The sequence below is a fragment of the Notolabrus celidotus genome, chromosome 15 (genome assembly GCF_009762535.1).
Source record: "Notolabrus celidotus isolate fNotCel1 chromosome 15, fNotCel1.pri, whole genome shotgun sequence".
Taxonomy (NCBI): Eukaryota; Metazoa; Chordata; class Actinopteri; order Labriformes; family Labridae; genus Notolabrus; species Notolabrus celidotus.
Window position 1 is genome coordinate 11,521,532 of NC_048286.1, and position 21,697 is coordinate 11,543,228.

Genomic DNA, 21,697 nt, shown 5'->3' on the forward strand with positions numbered 1-21,697 from the left:
TAGATGTGTGAGTCCGACTATTTGTGCTTTTCTATAGCAAAAATAATATAAATATATACATATATATATTTTTTTAACTTTGCCTTAATACAAATACTCCAAATAGAGTTGAAGCAGGGGCGTTGTACTGAGGGGAATTGTGCAGCGGATTTACAGGGTCGTCACATTGGGGAAGACTCAAATGATAGTAAGATAATACAAGGTTCTATTTTATCGATACAGTTCAGATTTTAAATAATCATTGCCATTCAGTATCTAAATAGCTTGACGGATTATGTCTTGCATGTAAAACAACAGTAGACCCCCTTGAGTTCAACCACCCCTCCGAAAATGGTTTAGTCCACGCCCACTGTAAGCAGCGTTGGAATGTAAGAACATGCTCAATTATGTACTCCTGTCTTTTCTGTGATCCGTGGTTATGATTTTTTAGAGTGTATTCTGGTCCGGGGTCCTTTAAAGATCGGTCTTTTATCAATATAGAGACCATTTCCTTACAACATCAATTATTGTCTTAGAACTATTTTTCATTTTAGCTTTTTTATTTAAACGCACACACACCAGTACCTAGATCCTCATTCTCTGCAGCAGCAAAATCAAAACCAGACCGCAAATTTCGCTGTCCGCGTCCCGCACCCGAGGGAAAGCTGTGCAGTTCACCTGCTGCTCTCAAAACACAGCGATGATCTCCTAGCGGGGGAGGGGAGGGGGGGCTCGCGTCTGTCGCGAGCAGGTCGCAAATTAATGATTGTATGGGAAACACTGCGGTGGATGCAACACGTTATCAACTGCGCATAAAGTCTTTTCTTTTTTACTCCGGCCCACCGGGAAAACTCCCTGTACTCCCTATGGCCAGTCCGCCCTTGATACTGGGGCACAGCTCATTTATATTGAGGCACGTGCCCCAGTAAAGGGGGTCTGGCGATGCCCCTGGCACACACGCACATATACAGAGTACAGGGTTTGTCATAAACAGTCAATATTAATGAATTATAGTTAGCATTTGATGCATTTGCTATTGAATATATTTTTATTATCAAAGCTTTAATTGAAAACGTTTGTTTTGAAAGACAGTAGTACAAATGTGGACCAAAAAGACTTTCTTCATCATTGTTCATTGCTTATCAGACGGAGATTGTCAGTACAACAGAGGAAATGATTCCACTGGTTGTACATCAAGAAACAATACAATTGAAGTTAACACAGGATGTTTAGTAAAATAGATTTTTACATTTTCAAAGTACAAAGTTCACTTATCTTCAGCTAAGCAGTTCTGTTTCTCTACAAGGCAGAATTTGCAGGACATAAATAAATTAATAAAGTGTATTTTACAGTTGTCAATATTAAAAGTAAAGGCAGCTGATCCTTCCCAATAGAACTGTCATTACACTCCTTTGATCAAATTTTAAGCAGAATGCTTAAATGCTTAAATGAACATTAATATCTTAGAGAACAGCAGCACTATATACAAAGTGAATGTGGTTTATTTGTTTAATCGTAGTTGTTAATCTGCACTAAGCATCAGATGAGGCCACAGTGGTGTCAGTTATATCTGGTGATGGGTCGTACAGATTGTTGAAGAAGGAGAAGTCAGATTCATGATGTGTGCCCTGTGAGACAACAAACAATCTTAACATCTGAGCTCTGTGAGGGCTAGACCAAATGTTTCCTAACAAATGTGCTTACTCACATCTGTTTTGCTCTCAAAGAGGTCCAACGCAGAGGTTTGGTCAGTTGAGTCGTGCAGAAGTGTCCCCTCATTTCTAAGACAAACAAGCAGAAATGTAAGCAAACATAAACCAGCATTGTTCTGTGTGCTAATGAAGACTTTGTAAATTATATTGGTTTATTTTCTATACAAATGAGTACATTGTTCTCCATTTCCTGTTCAGAATTATGATGAAGATGATGATGATGATTCCAGCCAGCAGAGTGACACCAACTACCAAACCCACAGATGTTTCTGCAGACATAGAAAAACATGATTAACTTGATGGTGGTTTAAAAATCTCTAATTAAAAAAAAAAAGTTTTCTCCATTTGAAGTTCTTCTTCAAAAGACACAGATAATGGTGCTCTACATGTTTCCTTGTATCCCATAAAAACAACTTCAGATAGCTTATTATTCTGTGCCAGTGAGCCTAATTGGTGTTGGCACTCTACCTGTCCACAAACCCTGCACATATTAATCATCCTCGACCCCACTCACTCCTTCAAACCACATATGAAAAACATAACCAAAACATCCTTCTTCCACATCAGATCCACTCTCTCCTCCTCTCCTTCAGAAACACTCATCCACACCTTCATAACCTCCAGACTGGACTACTACAACAGCATCCTCGATGACCTTCCCTCTACTGACCTCCAAAACTCCAATATATTCAGAAATCAGCTCCCTGTTTACTCACCCACTCCTGCTCCAGAGCTCACATCACACCCATCCTTCAGCACCTTCACTGGCTCCCCATACAGCAATGAATCCACTTCAAGATCCTGCTCATCACCTACGAAGCCCTCAATAACCACGGCCCCTCATACCTGACCGACCTCCTTAAACGCCACTCCCCAACTTGCCACCTTAGATCCTCAGATCTCCTGTCCGCCATCACCAAGACCTAGCATCACACCTTAGGGGACAAAGACTTTACCATCGCTGCCCCATCTCTCTGGAACTCTCTCCCTCCAAACTTTCGCAACTCTGACTCTCTTCACTCATTTCAGAATCAACACAAAACCAACCTCTTCAAAAAAGCCGCCTACAACACGTGACCTCTACTCCCTCCCCATCTCTGATCTATCCTTCTGTATCTTATACCTTTATTTGTGTTGCACATCATGTAAAGCATCTTTTTTATCTAGAAATGCACTATACAAATCTTATCAATTATTATGATTAATCCCCAGTTATCACATTTACTATCAACACTTTGCATTATTCTGTTATGGGATGGTTTTGTTACCATTTTCAAATGTATACAGTATGTTGTTAGTAAATGATGTGGAGGGCCAAAAGAGGAGAATTCTAAGTGCTCAGAAACTGATGAACACAATGTTGATTTTGTCCTTCTCATTGGATTGGTTGACAATGAGAAAAAATTCTAATAATATTATAAGACCCTTCAGACCATGAACACAGAAACATCCCATACAATGATTTTTGAATTAGTAAACATTATAATAGAACATTAATCTCACAACTGTTCAAAATTCTTTAAAGAAGTAGTTTGTAGAGTTATATATAGATAGAGATTTTGTCTATGAGAGTTCGTATTTTGTCATAAAATGATAATCACATCATGAGAAAAGAAACAGGAGAACATCACTCTTGTATTTCCTTTTTAAAACACTTCAGAGCTAAATAAGAATTGTTTGTGTAGCTCAGGAAGCTGAGGAGAGATGCAGGTTACCATTGTTAGTTTCAGAAGGGGGCTCTGAGTAGCATCCCCCAGGGAGGATGATGATGTCATCAAGAGCAACATCCCCGCCTGTGTTCATCCCTCTCTGATACACAAACACAAACTGCAACAGAAAAGAGAGTTCACAAACATGATGATGATCATGAAAACATCCATGTGTATTGTTGTTTGTAAGTGTAATTCTACAAGCTGTTTAAATAATAACTGTCATCTAATAAAGGAAACAAAAAGCATTAAACTATCATCTTTTATATAAGTTAGATCCTTTTTACCCAAAATGCCTCTTTATGTTTAATAGGCACTCTAGCCTCAATCCACTTGTCTCCTCTGTTTCCCGTCTCGATCCACTTCAGACTCCCTTCATCGTTTCCACCAGTGTGCATGTTTCTATACACACAGAATCATTTCAGATGAATGTCCCGCTAATGTTTTCAGAGTACAGATATAATGTTTTAACATTAACACTAAGTTACCTGTCGTTTATGTAAACCCTGAGAGTCCCGACATGGCTGCCATACATGTGATACCAGAATGACAGACAGTGACCTCTGGTGGACGGCTGGAACACATCACTGATCAGGAAGGACATGTCTCCCCACTCACCCACTGAGCTGTCCACATACAGATAGTAACCTGACAGAAAACACAGCAAGGTCACTCAAAAATAAAATAAATATTCAATTTAGTGTCATTTCTATAAGATGATACAGTCAACAGCACTGTAAGCTGATATATGAACAGCTGATACTTGGAATAATAGCAGAAAGGCAAAGATGAATGCTGTTGCTTAGATTCTGTTTCCTGGATCAAATTATATGATGATTATCATTTTTTTGAAGCAAGCTAAAAACGTGATAATTTTTGTATTTTTCTTGTTTATTCCTGTGGATTACACCTCGGATTTCTTCTGAATACAAATCTAATCCAGAGAAGCAAAGTAACAAAATGTGTTCCCTAAACATAAACAAGCTCTCCTTGCTGCAGGTCCCTGCTAATACTGAAAGTAAGAGGTTAAAGCTGCTACAATATTAAATGCCTTGCATCAAGAAAGTACACATGAATACCGTGTGTAGAGTTTGTGGTGTGATCAACACTGGGCCCGGTGTTGGGGTTCGGGGAGGCTCCTCGGCCTCGGAGCCAGTCTCCCTGGTCCACTTCTCCTCCCAAGTTGGTCCAGCTGCAGATGTTGTTCTCAAAGTCACAACGTCCATGAGGAGGACACTGAACGTCTGTCAGCTGAACGTCGTCAAAGGCCATGTCTCCTTCCTGCGTGGGGCCAGCCTTTACACCTTCCACCACAATCTGAAACCATGGAAACATCACACTGTAAATATTAATATGCAGACTAGAGAGGAGTTTAAGATGTCATCTCAGTCTCTAAGATCATGTTCAGGTCTGGTTATGCCACAGTTACAGACTCAAAGCTATTCAATTATGATATTCAATAAGAGGTGAAGGAAAATGTGTGTATTTGTAACGTCTCTTTTTAGATAAATCACATGGGTTGATTTAATTACTGCCCAAAAGCTCTCATTAGGAGCAACATGCTTCACTCTGTTACAAGTTTAAGTACAGCATTCAACATTTCACTCATGTAAAAGTAAATTATTTGTGTGTCTGCATTGCATTAGCATAATCTGCTAACAACTTGTATACAAGCACAAGTGGTTATAAAATGTTTGGGAGGAGTGTTTGAGTTACTGCACTCTGACACCTCCCATCATTATCCATGTGTCTTGTAATGAAATTGAGTCTGTCTTCCTGGACAATTTTGGCAGTTTTCTGTGACTCACCCTGTAAGACTGAACCCGGGGCAGAAGTGAAGCCTGAGCGAACCTCCACAGCCGGCCCTGGTCTCCAGTCTGAGAGAAAATCAGAGCTTGCTTCTCGTCTTCGGTCTGCTGGTAGATGTTCAGTGACCCCATGTCTACACCATACATGTGATACCACAGCTGCACACAGGCTCCTTTACCTGAGGGGCCAGAGGGACAAGCATCGGAGAAAATGTGACTTAAGAGTGTATTGTTTGCAACAACTAACAATGACAGACCAACCAAATCTAGGCTTATATAAATAGTATATTTAGCGACTGATTGACCAAAAGAAAATTGGTCAATCCCCCCCCCCCCCCCCCCTGTATGATTACAGCTACTCAAAAGTGAGGATTTGCTGCTGAACAACTCTAATGTTTGGACTGTTGTTTGGACAAGATGAAGCAGTTTAATACTGGTCAGTCCAACCCTTCAATCACACTGTGCTCAATGGCTCAAACAGAGTTTCCTGTATGTTTCGGTACTGTCAAGATGCGACTCGCTGCATAGGCCAGTACTCTAAGTGGAAGTATAATACAACGTGTATCCTTTTGTTCTTGTTTGTTCCTTCTGCATCGTGAGGACACCATCTCGTTACCCGAGGGGCCCCACGACCTTTTGCCTAAATCAGCTCAGACCTGCAGGACAAGAGTCCATGAGGAAACGGAAACATTTAAACCCAGAGAGCAAGTCTGAGTAAGGACAAAAGAAGGATGTCTTATTTGCTTCAGTGTTGTGTCACAGCTATTGAGACTGTATTAGACATAAGTTGGTTCAAGGTTCTACATCTGTATATCCATCACAGTTAATTAAACCCTTCTGACTGTCTGCATTAATGCTAAGAGATCCCAAATCAGAGAGGCAGCCGAGAGCTTCTTGAACTTCTATCATTCCACTATCTAACTCCAGGAGGGAAAACAAAACTAGAACAAAATCAGAGACGTATTATTGACCATAACTTATAAATCTCAGGTTATAACACTAATGATTGTCTCACCTGCAGGGTAAAGTGGTGAGGACATCTTTGCCGTTTGGCCAGCGGTGTTTTCCTCAGATGAGGGCAGGAAGTAGTAATGTCCCGTGGGTGTGTTTGTGGTGTGGTCACTGTCCGGCCCGGTATTGGGGTTAAAGGTGGGGCCAGACTGTCTGACCCAGTCAAAGTCATCTGTGGTATGCTGCTGCCAGTTACAGCTGCCTTCCTCAAAGTCACAAACATCTAAAGGAACAACATGATGGAAAGCAACAAAAAATAATCAAATACAAATAAAGCTGCCAAGGTCTCAATATAATTCAAAATACTGTGAGACAGTCTGACTGGTATGTTTAAGAGAACTTCAGATCCGAATCTAATACTAACACTATTACTACTACTATAACTACTACTACAACTATTACTACTACTAGAACAAGTACTACTACCACTACTACTACAACTATTACTACTATCACTACTGCTACAAGTATTACAACAGCAACTTCTACTAGTCATACTACTACTACAACAACAAAAATTACTACAATCACTACTGCTACAACTATTATTACTACTACTATTACTACAACTATTACTACTACCACAACTACTACTACCCCTTTTACTACTTCCACAACTACTACTGTAATTACTACTACTACTATAACTACTACTATTACTATAACTACTCCTATTACTACTACCACAACTACACCTTTTACTACTTCAACAACTACTACTGTAATTACTACTACTACTATAGCTACTACTACTACTACTATAAATATTACTACTACTAGTATAACTACTTATAGTACTACTGCAACTCCTACTGCTAAAACTACTCCTATAAATATTACTACTACTACTATTATAACTACTATTACTACTCCAAATTATTTTATTACTACTACTACTAATTAGTACAACCACTTTTATTACTACTAATATTATAACTACTACTGCTACTTAACTATTACTACTACTACTTCTAATAGTACTACTATTACTACTACTATAACTACTGCTACTATTACTACAATAACTTCTACCACCTCTATTACTACTACTACTACTATAACTACTACTGCTACTACAACTATTACTACTACTACTTTTATTAGTAATACTACTAATACTACTACTATTACTAAAACGACTATTACTACTACGACTTTTACTAGTACTACTAATATTACTAAAACAACTATTACTACTATTACTACTACAACAACTATTACTACTGCTATAACTACTACTACCACTAGTACTACTACAACAACTATAACTACTACTGCTTCTACAACTACTACAACCACTATTACTATAGCTATTACTACTAATAATAATAATGCATGGGAGAAGTAAGTTTGTGTCAGACTGTGTGTGATACAGAGGGAGAAGTTAAATTTGATAGCCACAGGCAGGGATGACTTCCTGTGGCGTTCTGTGGTGCATTTATAGAGAATGAATCTAGCACTGAATGGGCTTCTGTGTTTAACCAGCACATTACAGAGTGAGTGGTGGATATTGTCCTAGATGGCATGCCACTTTGACAGTGTCCTCCTCTCTGTAACCACTGTAAACAGTCAGAGTCTAGCTCCACCCACACAACATCACAGGCCTCGCAGATAAGTTTGTTGAGTCTGATGGCATGGGCCTGCTTCCAGACTTACTAGAAAGTCAACTATACTGCTCCAGACATCAGCTCTTTTGCATGTGACCTGACTTTTCTGCTTTCCTAAAGCCGAGTATTTATTACTGTTATAGGAAAAAAATCAAACGTTGATCCTTTAGTTTGTGTTTTTAAAAATATAGTTTCAGAAGTGAGACGTCTTTATGCCTTCATTTAAAGAGGAATGTGGACTGAGTAGGACTGAGAAGGTAGAGTGATGAATGACAAAGGATAAAGGGTTATTGGTTTGAATCAAACTGGGGCCCTCTGCTTCAAGAACTATGATCTCTGTACATGGGGCGCACTATTTAACTGCTGAGCTTCTCTTGTTGTAGTTACTTATTACCTGAGGCTGGACATGGTCCACTGACGATGGAGATGTCATCGATGGCGATATCTCCCGCCTCTCCTCCCACTGTGGCCTCAAGAATCACTTGGTGGACTGTCTGCAGGGTCACGTGGATCCGCACCAGCTGCCACTCATCCCCCTGATCTCCTGATTTTTGCCACACCTACAGGAAGGACAGGAGGCTGATTCACTCGTCTCAATGAGGATGTGAAGAGGTTTTTGCGACACTGTGTATGCACAGAAACTGTGCAGCTTGCACTCATTATACAACGTATTAATGTGGTTTTGCAATCAGCATTTCACAATAAGAAAAAACTGATTTATAACAGAAAGAGAAAACCACGTGGGAACGGACACAAATATTTCTCAATCAACCTCAGAGCCGTTTTTCTTCAGAAGTAAAGGGAAGTTCTGTGTCCAGACAAAAGTGGCCTCCTCTGACCTTTGTTGTCTCCTCACTTCATTTTGATATATGATCAAACTCAAAACTTCATGCATGTCTTACTAGTGTTTTCTTCAGGGGTTCAGCTTTCTGTAGAAGCATCCTCAAGGAACCCACAGTTGGTCCGAACATGTGGAACCAAAATGTGAAACAATATCCTGTTTCACCAGCAGGAGGCATCAGTGAGGATTTCAGTCCTGCGATATTTCCCTTCACACTTGGCAGGGCACTCTTGATGTAAATGTATTTTCCTGTTTAAGCAATCAAAAACATGTAACTATTAGTTAAAAATTCCTTTAGTGTTTTAGCTGTAAGGAGGTTATCTGAACATCATTTCTTTTTACGGGCCTGAGGCAATGAGACTTGAACGTTTCAGAGTACAATCTATGTTTTTCTTTTCTGTATCTGGTAGTTACTCCACAGTTTCATCTTGTCATACCCCAATGGTTGTGAACCATTGCCAACAAATTTGTCACTGTTTGTTGCGTAATTATGTTTTGCTTGCTAAACTTCGTGATAATGTATACAATACAAACTCCACTGCCACTCATCATTAATTTAAGGGTAGAAAGGTGCAACTTTTAAAGTTAGATTCATCATAGTTCATCAGAACTGCTGAATTCTTTCTGTTTCATCTTTACACACTCAGGGATTTTTCTGCAAATGTCTCTCTGTGTCTGAAGTGACCAGCACAGCTGTGCTACAGACAGTAATTAGTCAGTTCTCAGTCATTATGACTCTTCATCACTTTTCTAACAGTAATTTTCCACAAAGGGTGCATTGTGGTCACCCATGAGGCTGCAGTAGCTTCTTTCCAGCCAATGTTACAGAAGATTTCTTCCAACGAAAAATCTGAAAACAGGAAATGATGCACTTTCTGTTTTAACTGTAAAAATCAGTGGTCAACATCAATGTGTTAGATGACAACAAAATAAAATGTTAGTCGGAATTGAGAGTGACCTTTGCCGGTGGTGTGGTCTCCTGCAGGCCCGGTGTTTGGTGTTTCAGTGGGACCGGACCTGCTGAGCCAGTCTAGCTCATCCTCAGCCCCCTGAACCCAACTGCATAGACTGTCTTCAAAAGAGCAGCCACAGGCAGACAGAGCTGAAAAGAGAAAGGAGTCTAGGAGTCAGCCAGCTTCCATTCATGATGCTCTCACCTGAAGATAATATATGAAGTCTGGTTGATGAAGTCTTAATTACCTGGAGGTTGGTAGGATTTTTCACAGTTTAGAAAAGAGATATCATCCACTGCAACTATGTGATCTCGAGCAGTGCTGTCTGATTGAATGGCACTGAACCAAACCTAAGAGAATAAATCATTTATGTTATGCTTTTTAAGTAACAGTGTCCTCAACATTAGAGGAGTCTGCACCATATTTAACTTAAGAGTTTCTAAAGTCCAATATAGGTACCTCAACTCATACTCCTTTGTTTTCTAATACAAATTATTTTTCATTTAGTACTTTTATTATTAATGTTGTCTTTCACTTTCTTGTGGCCTAAATAATACAATAGTAATTTAATGATACAGCAATATAATAGCACTACACATATAGATTCACGCTCAGTGTTTCAGTTTGTCCTATTTAACATAGTACGCTTGACTCGCTGTGAAAAAGCAAGCAGAAAATGTATCGTAAAACAAAAGGCCTGACAATCATAGAGCCCATACTGCCAACCAGCGTTTTGGCACAGTATTGCTTACAACACGGTGGAAGTAACAACCAGGCTTTAGGCACAATTTAGCGTTTTCATTTTAAAAGCTTCTTTTCAGTTTTTTTGTTTTTTTTTGCAGTAAACAGATTGTTTTTTTAATCAAATCTATTTGGCTCTTGCTGACATAAATCTGGTGGACCCTGTGTACTATAAACACAGTAAAGGCAGTATTTGGGCATTTCCGCCTTTATGCGATAGGACGGCTGAAGAGCAACAGGAAATGTGAGGGGTAAAGAGCGGGGGAAGACATGCAGCAAATGGTCAAGGCCTGGAGTCGAACCAGCGACAGCTGCGATGAGGACTATTGCCTCTGTATATGTGGCCGCACTTCAGCTAGTGCAGTATTTTTAACTCTGTACCAGTTGTTCCCACAGTGGGGGTTGGGGTTCAAGACACTGATGGGGGGGGGCTTCAAGGTGCTTTCCAAAAATCAATAATATATTTCATGCAGTATCGTAAAAATATTGTAGTTGCATGTTAGATAAAACAATTAACATTACAAAAATGTCATCAATCTTCTTTGTTTTGTGCCACATGATCCCTGAGGTGATTATAACAGATTAAGGACAGCATCAGTTGCTGCAGGTTAATTAAGCATAGGAAACCCTGCAACTTGGTTTATATAGGTTGGCAATTAAGATAATATGTCAGGCATTAAGACAATTTTAAGCTCAGACATCATCTGTGTGTCTGCTTATTAAATACTGTATTCTCACTCACTGCTTCAGTCTACACATGATGGTTACTTGTATTTGTATTCTGCTTCACTCCCCTGCTCTATACAACATTACGAAACTTGATGAATTCTGCTATACATAGGACAAATATCATTTTACGTGTTTATGTTACTTTACACTTTAAAGTGCATGATTTTTGTCTTAGATCTCCATTCATAGTGAGTATTAAGACATATTGGTGACATGTTCAAGAAAAAAAACATAATAACGATAGTCTAAAATCACCCATTAGTGCTGTAAAGGGCATATAATAACTATATGAGGCACACAATTATCATACTGCATGCAACTGTCTTTCACATGTAACCTCTTTGTAAGTCCCTGTCATGGCATGAACATGCATCTGTTAAACACCGTATAAGGCTGCTGGTGCAGGCCGAGTGGCAGCTGCTCTGGGGTCCAGTGGGAGCCCGTGTTGTGACTGCGTGACCACAGGATTGCTTCACTCCCGTCAGCTTGCTGCATAAGCACTCTGAGTGACCCAGCACTCTCTGCGTTGATGTGGAAGTGAAACCTGCACTCAGGAAAGGAGGAAGGAAGAAGGGGAGAGTGTTGGATTGGGAAGAGAGTTGCGTGGCAGAAAGTCAGGGGTGCTGGGGAAACATTGAGCAATTCATACTTGAGTTATTCAACTTTGTTTAATAATATATATATAGAAATATGAGGGATGATAACAAGAGAACTGTGGACATAACTTTCTTTAGTATTACTTACTTGATCTGGCAGTAGAGGGATGAAGGGGGCAGTGGGGGACTCTTGAGTCGGGCCTCATTTTGTGTGGAGCTCTGACTGAAATTCACTCTCATGTAATAACCTGAGAACAAAAAAAAACAACTTCATTAATCTTAAAAATGCTGATTCAATGTCAATGAAGAGGATTTCTTGTGATTTAACATTTCATTTGTCCACGAAAACAAAAAACTGCTTAGCCTTCAGCTCGTTGAGTCACCTGTGCCTATAGTGTGATCAGTAGGCGGCTCAGTGTTGTTACTGGCTTTCTGCCTCTGCCATCTGCTCTGTCCTGCTCCAGTGTCAGTCCATTTGCATTGGTCCCTCTCGAATGTGCACGGACCTGAAAGTATAGAGTGAGGCGTGAGTAATGCTGCTAAGAGAAAGGGAGGGGAGGGCTGGTTCATGAATCACATGTTCTGTTGAGAAGGGTTTTTAGAGTAATGTACTTCTTGTGATATTTTGTGCAACAAAAGAAAAGTGTTGCAACAAACTGTGGGTGGACTTTGAGTTAAAAAACCTGCACAGTTTAAATTAGAAGGAATGATTTTATATCCTAAACCAGATCATCTAATTCTATTGAATGAATTTAAATGTTTCAATTTGGTTAGGATGTAATATTATACATAGGGAAAAACCTGTCCTTTAAAGCTGTATTAAAGGCGTATGATTTATTTGATTTGATCTAAAGCAGCAATTATCCATAAATAAGTATCTTTTGTATATTAAATATTAGGTATGTTTTACCTATTTGATGCTGCATTATTGGTCATCATTCTATTTCTTTGTTTTTTCTAATAACATTACTGCTGTGTTTTCAACAAGAAGAAACTTGATGATGATCCTTTATCATTGACTCAGATTAGTCAATATAACATAGCAACTAGTGGAGATTTCTCAACAGCAAAGTGTTGCCAGAGACAAAAGGAACCGTCCAGTCAAATCAAATCAATCTGCGAAAACAAGTTTGGCACATCTCACCTCTGCCTGTTGACTCTGTGGCAAAAATGTTAGTTTCTATTAGCACTCTAAATCAGTGAATCAGGCCAGTGAAGGAGGCCAAAATACACAAGGAGACAAATAAAAGGCACATCAACTAAACTGAAGAAAGACACGAGGCAAACCTTAAAAGAGACTCGGTACAGGCTTAGTGTTGAGATAAAATATATTGTCAACAGACTTTGAAAGCTGGGAGACAGAAGACCTAATTCAGGTGCAAATTTGCCCCCCAAAAAAAAGCCACAGTTTCCATCCAGCTTCCTGCTAAGTAGTTATCGTATACAAAAACATCATGCAATGTTAAGGTAAATCTAACTGAGCTCACCACAGCAAACCTCGTCTTCACCATACTCGCAGTCTGGGTGATAGTCACACTTTAAAGTAGCTGAAACGCACACGTCTCCAGCTGAACGCCAACAGAAAAACTCATCATCCTGCAACACAGTAAGAACACCAGATGAGGATTTATGGAAACAGGTTTGTTTTTTGGCATTCTTTGAGTTTCACATATCTCTTTTCATAGTCATGAGCTTGTTATGTGGTGTAGTGTACCTGACAGGGGCTGGGGGGCGCAGTTGAGGTTGGGGCTGGAGGAGTTGGTGGTGCAGAGGTGGGTGATGTGTCAGGTAGTTTGTTGTTGTCAGGGTCAAATAAACATTCCCTGGAGAAAGAGATGTCATCCAGTGCAACCAGCCCTCTGCGATCTTCAACCCTCTCATACCTGTGGACAATCTGGGAAGGACATCATTGAAAAAGTCACATTCAGACCATGATGATTCATTAAAGGGACAGTTCAGTTTATTTTTAGGTGGGGTTGTATTAGATACTTGTCAATGGTAACAGATAGGGCCAGGTTTACTATGTAATTTAGCTAACTTTAACAAACTCTAACCAAAGGACTATTCTAGGAGTAAGTTTACGCTCTGCATTGGTCTTGTCACTTCTATTTAATAACCTGTTTGTGTTCTCACTCACCTTGCTTTTGACAGAGGAGGAGAACATGAACTCTGCTCTCTGCCAGCTGTAAGACTGTGAGTCCTCTCTGAGCCACAACACAGAGTCATCGCTCCCAGACCTCTGCTTCCTGAGCTGGGCGGTCAGTCTGGCTGTGGTATCATCCAGGCTGAAGTAGAAGAATCTCACCTACACAGATAAAACAAGTGTAATGATAGAGAGGTGTGTGGTAAGGTGGTCATGTTAAGCTTTCTGCTTCAACCTGAGATCACTTCAGTCGCTTCAGTACACATAGCAATGCATAAGTAGGTATACTCACAGTGCAGTTTAAGCTGGGTAGTAAGGTTTTGGACAGAATCTCTGATGTCTGGCCCTTCTCTGTTAGGTGAGTCCCAGGGATAACATAGTGACCTGTGCAGTTAAATACAATGGAGGACATAACTATCTAACAAGTTGAGTTATTTATTCATCATATCATAAGGACTGCATCAGCATGTTGGAGTCTGATACCTGCAGCAGAGTTTTGGGTGTGATCTCTAGGAGGCCCGTGTTCGGGCCAGGCTTCCTGCCCTTTGCGACGGGTCCACTCCGCTTCAGGTGTGTCCACATCACTTCCTACCCAGGAACACAGGCCCTGCTCGAAGCTGCAGCGCTCCTCAAAACCTTGTTGCTCTACATTGTTTCCGTAATCAGGATAAAAGGAGAGGGATGGAGAAGATGTTAGAAAAAGCTTGGCTAAAACAACATGTGAATGTGATAGCCTGCAAGACACTGTTTATATTATTATCCATACTTCATGATTAATCAAGTCAATGTTTTATCCATATAACTGGAAAAATCAAAACTCCTAAAGCTCACTATGATCTCGTTGTCATTTTTGCCTTCATTGATAGTTCAGCTGAAGAGAGAGAGGAAATTTGGGGAGTAGAGAGTGGGGGCAGACATGCAGCAAATGGCCACAGCCGGGAGTCGAACCAAAGACTGCTGCAACGTGGCCTCTGTACGTGGGGTGCACGCATAAATCTCTAGGCCAACAGGGCCCCAATCAAACAGTTTTAAACCCAAAGATACTTTATTCACTCTGAGGTAAGATAAATAAAAGCATCATGGGATTTTTTATTAGAAAATAAAAGATAATCAACTTACTATTGACGGTCTATGAATGTGAAAAACATGTCAAATAAGCCTCATAAATGTTCACAAAGTTCAAATTCAGATGACATATCATAAATTTACCTAAAACTTCTAAACCCGTCTTCATGAATGTTATTAATTGAACTATACGTTTGTGTACCTAAACTCAACTTTAAAGATAAAGAAATTGGCAATGTTAGGGGGAAGGGTTGGTCTAGGAGGAGTGTGAATGGACTTTCTGAATGAGTGTGGTGTAGCAGTGCTTTCAGTGTCTTTTATATATCTAGTCTTTAACATTCGTGAGGCCTCACCACAGTCGTTCTCGTCAGACCAGTCCCCACAGTCATCACTAAAGTCGCACCTTTGCTTGTGGTCTATACACACACTGTTCTTGCACTTGAACATATCCTCTGGACACTCAGGCTGAGGCTCTGAAAGGGAAACCAAGTATGAAGGTAAACCACACTGAGATAACAAAGTCAGCTGGGAACATTTAGAGTAAAGCAGGTGAGTTACCTGGCAGAGAGCAGCTGGTGAAAATGATGTCGTCTACAGCTATGTGTCCACGCTTGGTGAAAGCTCTAGAGGCTTCAAACAGGATGGTGAAGTCCTGAGGGGTTCGCCCGACTGTCACCTCACCGTGATGCCATGAGTCTCCATGGTTACCAGATAGCCACCACAGTGTAGTGCTTCTGGGACCTTCGTTTAACAGCACTCTGAGCCCTTCTATGTCTGTAACAATACACAGAGTTAAAGACTTCAGACGGAAACATTCACCACGTGTCACACATACACTTTTAAATGCAGAACTTACCCTCTCCAAACATGTTGTAGTAGAAGTGGAGTGTGCAGGTGGTGCTGGCTTGTTTCATGCTGGGACTTTGAATGGTGGCTGGGCTCATTTGAGTTCCTCGGTCAGACTCCACAGCAACATACCAACCTGGAGGAGCCCCAGTATAACCCTTAGAATCAACATTCCAATCATCATAGCAGAACATGACGCCACAGTTGATCTACCAAACTGTGGGAAGTGGGAAAGTGGTGCCAGGAGTTTTTAGCACAATGATGAAGCACATTGCAGATTTTCTTGAACTGTGATGTAGATTTAACATTAAAAACTCTCTAATTTTCAAAAATGGAACTACGAATGCAGAGCAGGCAGCAGTAAAATGTCTGTTTTGCTGTTTTTTTTCTGGCTGTACTCTCGTGAGGCCAAAGATGGGAGGAATTCTTCCCTTTTTTAACACCCATGTCAAAGGTTTAGGTCAAAGGCTGGGACATATGAGGGTGCTAAATTTCAATTAGCATGATAATTTGAAGTGTGGTGGCAAGTGAAGAAAAGGAACAGCCACATTTATACATTTAAAAAAACTTACACAGTCAAATACAAGGAGGTAATATGTAAAAGAAGCTAACAGTGAAATTCTGTGATTGCACTTCAGAGCAGTACTATGGAGATAAATGCGAGTAGTTCTCAGATGATAAGGTAGGTCTGTACAATTGTAACAAAGAAGCATATGTTTCATGTTTAACATAAGCATTAACATCAAGGAAGCCTAAGCAGTTGCGTAACAAGGAGAGGGATGAATAAAGTGACACCTCCCACAAACACCATCGCTGCATCACACAGTGTGAAAGGGAAGATGTGAGGAAAATATCACCCAGTGTTTTTTACACTTGACAAAAAATCTCAATAGGAATCTATGGTAAGAAATAGCTATGCATAGAAAGGTGAGAGACGTGCTGTTTTAAATGTGCAAGGTATTTTGATAAAGTATAGTCAGAGAGTGTCTGTTGTGTCTATTGAAAATCAGCAGGATTAGATTACCTGTCACATTACTATTGAGGTAATAGTAAGGTCCTACCCAGCTCACTCCCCAACGTGTTGTCCACAGAGGGTCCAATGTTCCCTGTAGCATTCCTTCCTCTTGTCCACTGAAGCTGGCCACCACTGATGTCCTCCCAGCCACATGTGCCGTTTTCAAATGAACAACCAACAAATCCCGAAGTTGTTTCATTCCCTAAAATTAAAAAAAACTTTTTATTTTTTGGTTCATATACATCAAACTTATTTCTTTAATAAAAGCATCAGTACCTTGACAGATGCCAGGTGTGACACTGATGTCATCAACGGCAATAAATCCTCTGTTGTTAGCCTCGGCCTCGATCAGCAGCTACATGGAGGTTTGTTGGAGAAATAAGTGAGTATAAATGATGAATTCTGTCTCTCGTTATTATTTATACCACTGAGTGACTGATTACCTGGAAAGGTTTGTTCCTCTCTATAGTCTGAGAGAACCTGGTCCAGCTGCTTCCACTGCTGCTATTACTGAACACCAAATCCTGCTCTGACAGACCTGAACGCATGTACACATTCAGAGTCCCAGAGTCACTGCCAAACAACACAAAGATGTCATGATGTATGAAAACAACCCAAGTCAAGTTAGTGTGAAGAAAAAAATTTGATGACTTTAGTACTTTAGGTAATGACAGGAAACTGACATTTTAGAAATGAACTAATTAATCATCTGTGTATTTACTTGTTTTATTCACAACATTCCTTACAAATATTGTTAAGATACCCAACAGAGAAATCAGTTTCTGGTTGTTGATGGGTGGAATAATATTTATATATGATTAGACACTTCGACGACTAGAAAATCTAATCCGTCTTCTCTGCTACGGCTTGCCAGAGGTCATGCGGAGCATCAATCACCAGATTTTAGTCATTTCACAACTAATCTGTACTCATCCTCATGGTAGTCCTATCACTGCTTATGTCATATGCAGATAGATCTTCTGCTATGTGGATACATTGTTTGTGTTATAACATCTATACAGGCAATTATATAATGTAAGCGTTAGAGTCCAAGACAAATCTCCTCACAGGGGGAACAGCCTATTTTGTAACCTGATCTCTCGCATTTCAGTTCAGAATATTATGTCTTTTTCATACCACTGACATAGATCTGTGTAAGGAGTGAACTCTACCACAGAACATTCTTCTTCTTGCACAAAGGGAGGCAGGTGATTCATGCCTAGATGACACTTGTGCACACTTCTAGAGGAAGTCAATGAGGAAACTAAACAGGATGAACCGGATAGAGAGCATCCTCTGTGTTGTCATAGACTGTATGGAGCGTAAAAGGCAGTCATTTGTAATTCTCTCTTGCTGACCTGCTGTTGAGTCGGTACCACAAGGTGAGACAGGAGGTGGTGTCTCTCAGGTGGATCCATTCTGACATGGCCTGAGCCACGCTGCTGTGCTTCTGGTGCAGAGCTGAGCTCAACAAGAAACGGCCTGAAAAAAAGTAGAAGAAGAGTGATAATCTAAGGTCTCATCTTCAGTCAATACTATCAGCTTTAAATGTTCGCAGGGCAGTTCTTAAAACATTAAAACTCTGGTGCAGCAGGGTCAGCTTTACTTATTTGAAGCCCATTCTCAAGTTTCTTTTAGAAACAGTTATGAGAAAGTTGTATGTGGGAGGAGGTTAAGTCATGGACAGTGTATTAGTCAGAGGTCAAAGTATAGATCAGTTAGTATCAGCAAATGTCTGTTAAACAGAAGCTACAGTGTTTTATGTTGTAGTAAGTCAATTACTAAACAGGCACTGAAAATGTAAAGATACTACTAAAGCACATAATGGCAAAACGCTCCCCAATTATCAGGATCGCTAAATTTGAGCTAGCATGTTTATGTTTATCTGACTATTTAGACCTCATCAAGGTCTCACCCTCTGGGGTCTGAGTGGTGTGGTCTGTAGGTGGCCCATGGAAGCCTCCATTGACAAGCACCCACTCATGACCTCCTTCTTTGTGGATATTGATCCAGTTGCAAGGGCCAGACTCAAAGTCACAGCTGCCTGGAGGACTGCAGGCCCCGTCTCTCACAGAAACATCATCTAGTTTCACTGTAGAGTCAGACCCTGGCACGTGGGCTGCTCTAAACACCACCTGATGAAGGACATGAAGGGTTTTCAGAGAGCAGCATCACAGGGATAGTGACAAATATAGAGAACAGAGGTAGAGAATGAGAGGGATTGTTATAAAAACCGGCTTACATAGAAATTTGGAGGGGAGTTCACAGTGACCTCTGCAACCTCCCAGCCTGACGAGGGCGCTTCAGATTGCTCCCAAAGTGCATCCCCTGTATCTCCACTTCGCATCACATGCACAGAAAGGCTATTGGAAGGCCCTGCAGGTAGCCAGTACCTGAAATGACACAACGCAAACATCAAAATGTGCATCAGACAACAACAACAACAACAACAACTTGTGTAAAGAAAGATCTGGACTCACCAGAAACGAACACACATCTCTGAAGCCAAGGGAAAAATAGGAGTGAGCAGCTGGGCCACTTCGTTCTGTGTGGAGTTTGAAGTCATGACAGTCATGTAGAAACCTACAAGAGAGAACATTTTAGTCATGTCATTTGTTTAAAGTTTGTTAACATGCTAATATTGGTCCATTGGCATGAAACAGAAAATCCACTGAGGCTGATGAGACTGTGTGTTTGCAGGTATGTGTTAATGAATAGGATGGTTGAGTCCGGATCAGTTGTTGGTCAGCCAAATATTATCGACGTCCCTGGAGTCAAAACAACTGCAACACTAAAAATAGTTTATACTACAGCTGTTAAGGTTTTTTTTTTTTTTTACATTTTTGTTAGACTCAGCCAACACAAGACAAAAAAACAATGCAGCAATTAGACTCAGAGGCAGATAACCTTTACAAATATTTCATTTAAAAAAATAAAAGTAACATAATCCAAAAGAGAAAAAAATATATATATTTAATAAAAAAATAAATGAATACATATAAAATAAATAAATACAATTTTAATACGATAAATACAAAGTTAAATTAAGAAATAAAAATAATACAAAAGAATAATAATTAGAATTATGGAAAAGTAATAGAAATAGATACAACTTTAAAGAACAATAAGCGGTTCAAGTTTTAGCATAATATTACATGCTGTAAACACAAGTTTGCAAACAGGCAAACTGAACAGAAATTTTACCTTACCTGTTTGTTTATCGCAGTAATTTTAATTCAACTAAAAGGGAAAAATATTCCTCAAAATCACAGTGAAAAAGCAAATTAAAGCAAATTAAGGAAAAGTAGCAAAAGTGTTCCCAATGCAAATTTTTCTGCAAGTTAACTCTGTTTCATATACTTTTAAATTCTGTGCTGTTCTTAAATCCTCTCTGCTGCAAAATCATATATATATATATATATATATATATATATATATATATATATATATATATATATATATATATATATATATATATATATATATATATATTATGGCAAGCCGTTCAGGAAATTAATATATATGGAATGAAGTCTGAATATATGGATTGAAAGTCTGAATATATTGAATGAAACTTGATATATATGGAATGAAACTCGATATATATGGAATGAAGTCTGAATATATTGAATGAAACTTGATATATATGGAATGAAACTCGATATATATGGAATGAAGTCTGAATATATTGAATGAAACTTGATATATATGGAATGAAACTTGATATATATGGAATGAAGTCTGAATATATGGAATGAAACTTGATATATATGGAATGAAGTCTGAATATATTGAATGAAACTTGATATATATGGAATGAAGTCTGAATATATGGAATGAAACTTGATATATATGGAATGAAGTCTGAATATATTGAATGAAACTTGATATATATGGAATGAAACTCGATATATATGGAATGAAGTCTGAATATATTGAATGAAACTCGATATATATGGAATGAAGTCTGAATATATTGAATGAAACTCGATATATATGGAATGAAGTCTGAATATATTGAATGAAACTTGATATATATGGAATGAAGTCTGAATATATTGAATGAAACTCGATATATATGGAATGAAGTCTGAATATATTGAATGAAACTTGATATATATGGAATGAAACTCGATATATATGGAATGAAACTCGATATATATGGAATGAAACTCGGAATATATGGAATGAAAAATCACGTCATGTATGGCCTGCGCCATCTTGTCTTTCTGGGGTGTGATCATAGGGGTGTGATTTTGTTTTCCGGTTAGACGTAGCTTTTAGTAATGCAACCATGAGGGAGGCACGAGATGTTTTCACTGCAATTTTAATTAATGAAGGGGTTATCAACCCCTTGGGTAATGCATGTGCTGTTAAGTCAATCCGTATAGGAAAAAGGAACCCACCCCTCCTCTCTATTAAGTTGGTTTCATCCAAAAGTGATGATCGGACCGTCTGCACAGAGAGACGAGAGGAACACGAAGCAGTGGGCTGCAGAAGCATTTAGGAGGGTAGTAAACAAGTGAAAATACGAAAATATTAAATATCACAGGTTGTACACACTTCTACAAAGGCTAAAGATATTGCCCCTTCTTTATTCAGGTGGTTCAGTCCTCTAGTTCGCTAGCTAACTTTTGTTATGACTTGTGATAATGTAGCATCCTGTTCAATGTTAACAGGTGGAGCTCATACCTGTGTGCATCATCACACAGTGAGTGAGTGTAATGAAAAAGTACGACCAAATTACCACAGGTTACAGAGGTAGAGGAAAATGTGTCCCCTCAGAAACACTAAAAAGAAGTGCAAAAGGTTATTTTCAGAGAGACATTAATAAAAGATGAGTCTCTTTGATGACAATAAAACAATACGATTATAAGTGGTGTTCAGAGTACTTATTTAAGCTTTCATTCAATATATTCAGACTTCATTCCATATATATCAA

At 39.3% G+C, this 21,697-nt stretch overlaps 1 protein-coding gene across 1 annotated transcript in view; it reads right to left on the bottom strand.

Moving 5' to 3' along the window:
- Positions 1-1,463: 1,463 nt before the first annotated feature.
- Positions 1,464-21,697, bottom strand: part of si:ch211-106h4.4 (MAM and LDL-receptor class A domain-containing protein 2) — a 78,064-nt gene continuing 57,830 nt past the window's right edge. The window contains exons 21-51 of the mRNA XM_034702715.1: positions 19,236-19,338; positions 18,998-19,148; positions 18,671-18,890; positions 18,114-18,237; positions 17,199-17,328; positions 17,032-17,110; positions 16,802-16,957; positions 15,751-15,876; positions 15,453-15,668; positions 15,248-15,367; positions 14,313-14,474; positions 14,122-14,213; positions 13,824-13,991; positions 13,401-13,580; positions 13,174-13,282; positions 12,070-12,192; positions 11,835-11,934; positions 11,475-11,634; positions 9,868-9,970; positions 9,626-9,769; positions 8,729-8,916; positions 8,221-8,386; positions 6,224-6,442; positions 5,209-5,387; positions 4,480-4,717; positions 3,889-4,048; positions 3,688-3,802; positions 3,407-3,518; positions 1,867-1,960; positions 1,688-1,760; positions 1,464-1,607 (exon numbers count right to left, since the gene is read on the bottom strand). Of these exons, the coding sequence (XP_034558606.1) occupies positions 1,512-1,607; positions 1,688-1,760; positions 1,867-1,960; positions 3,407-3,518; positions 3,688-3,802; positions 3,889-4,048; positions 4,480-4,717; positions 5,209-5,387; positions 6,224-6,442; positions 8,221-8,386; positions 8,729-8,916; positions 9,626-9,769; positions 9,868-9,970; positions 11,475-11,634; positions 11,835-11,934; positions 12,070-12,192; positions 13,174-13,282; positions 13,401-13,580; positions 13,824-13,991; positions 14,122-14,213; positions 14,313-14,474; positions 15,248-15,367; positions 15,453-15,668; positions 15,751-15,876; positions 16,802-16,957; positions 17,032-17,110; positions 17,199-17,328; positions 18,114-18,237; positions 18,671-18,890; positions 18,998-19,148; positions 19,236-19,338 (4,406 nt within the window). The 3' untranslated portion in view covers positions 1,464-1,511. The remainder of the gene's footprint in view (positions 1,608-1,687; positions 1,761-1,866; positions 1,961-3,406; positions 3,519-3,687; positions 3,803-3,888; positions 4,049-4,479; positions 4,718-5,208; positions 5,388-6,223; positions 6,443-8,220; positions 8,387-8,728; positions 8,917-9,625; positions 9,770-9,867; positions 9,971-11,474; positions 11,635-11,834; positions 11,935-12,069; positions 12,193-13,173; positions 13,283-13,400; positions 13,581-13,823; positions 13,992-14,121; positions 14,214-14,312; positions 14,475-15,247; positions 15,368-15,452; positions 15,669-15,750; positions 15,877-16,801; positions 16,958-17,031; positions 17,111-17,198; positions 17,329-18,113; positions 18,238-18,670; positions 18,891-18,997; positions 19,149-19,235; positions 19,339-21,697) is intronic.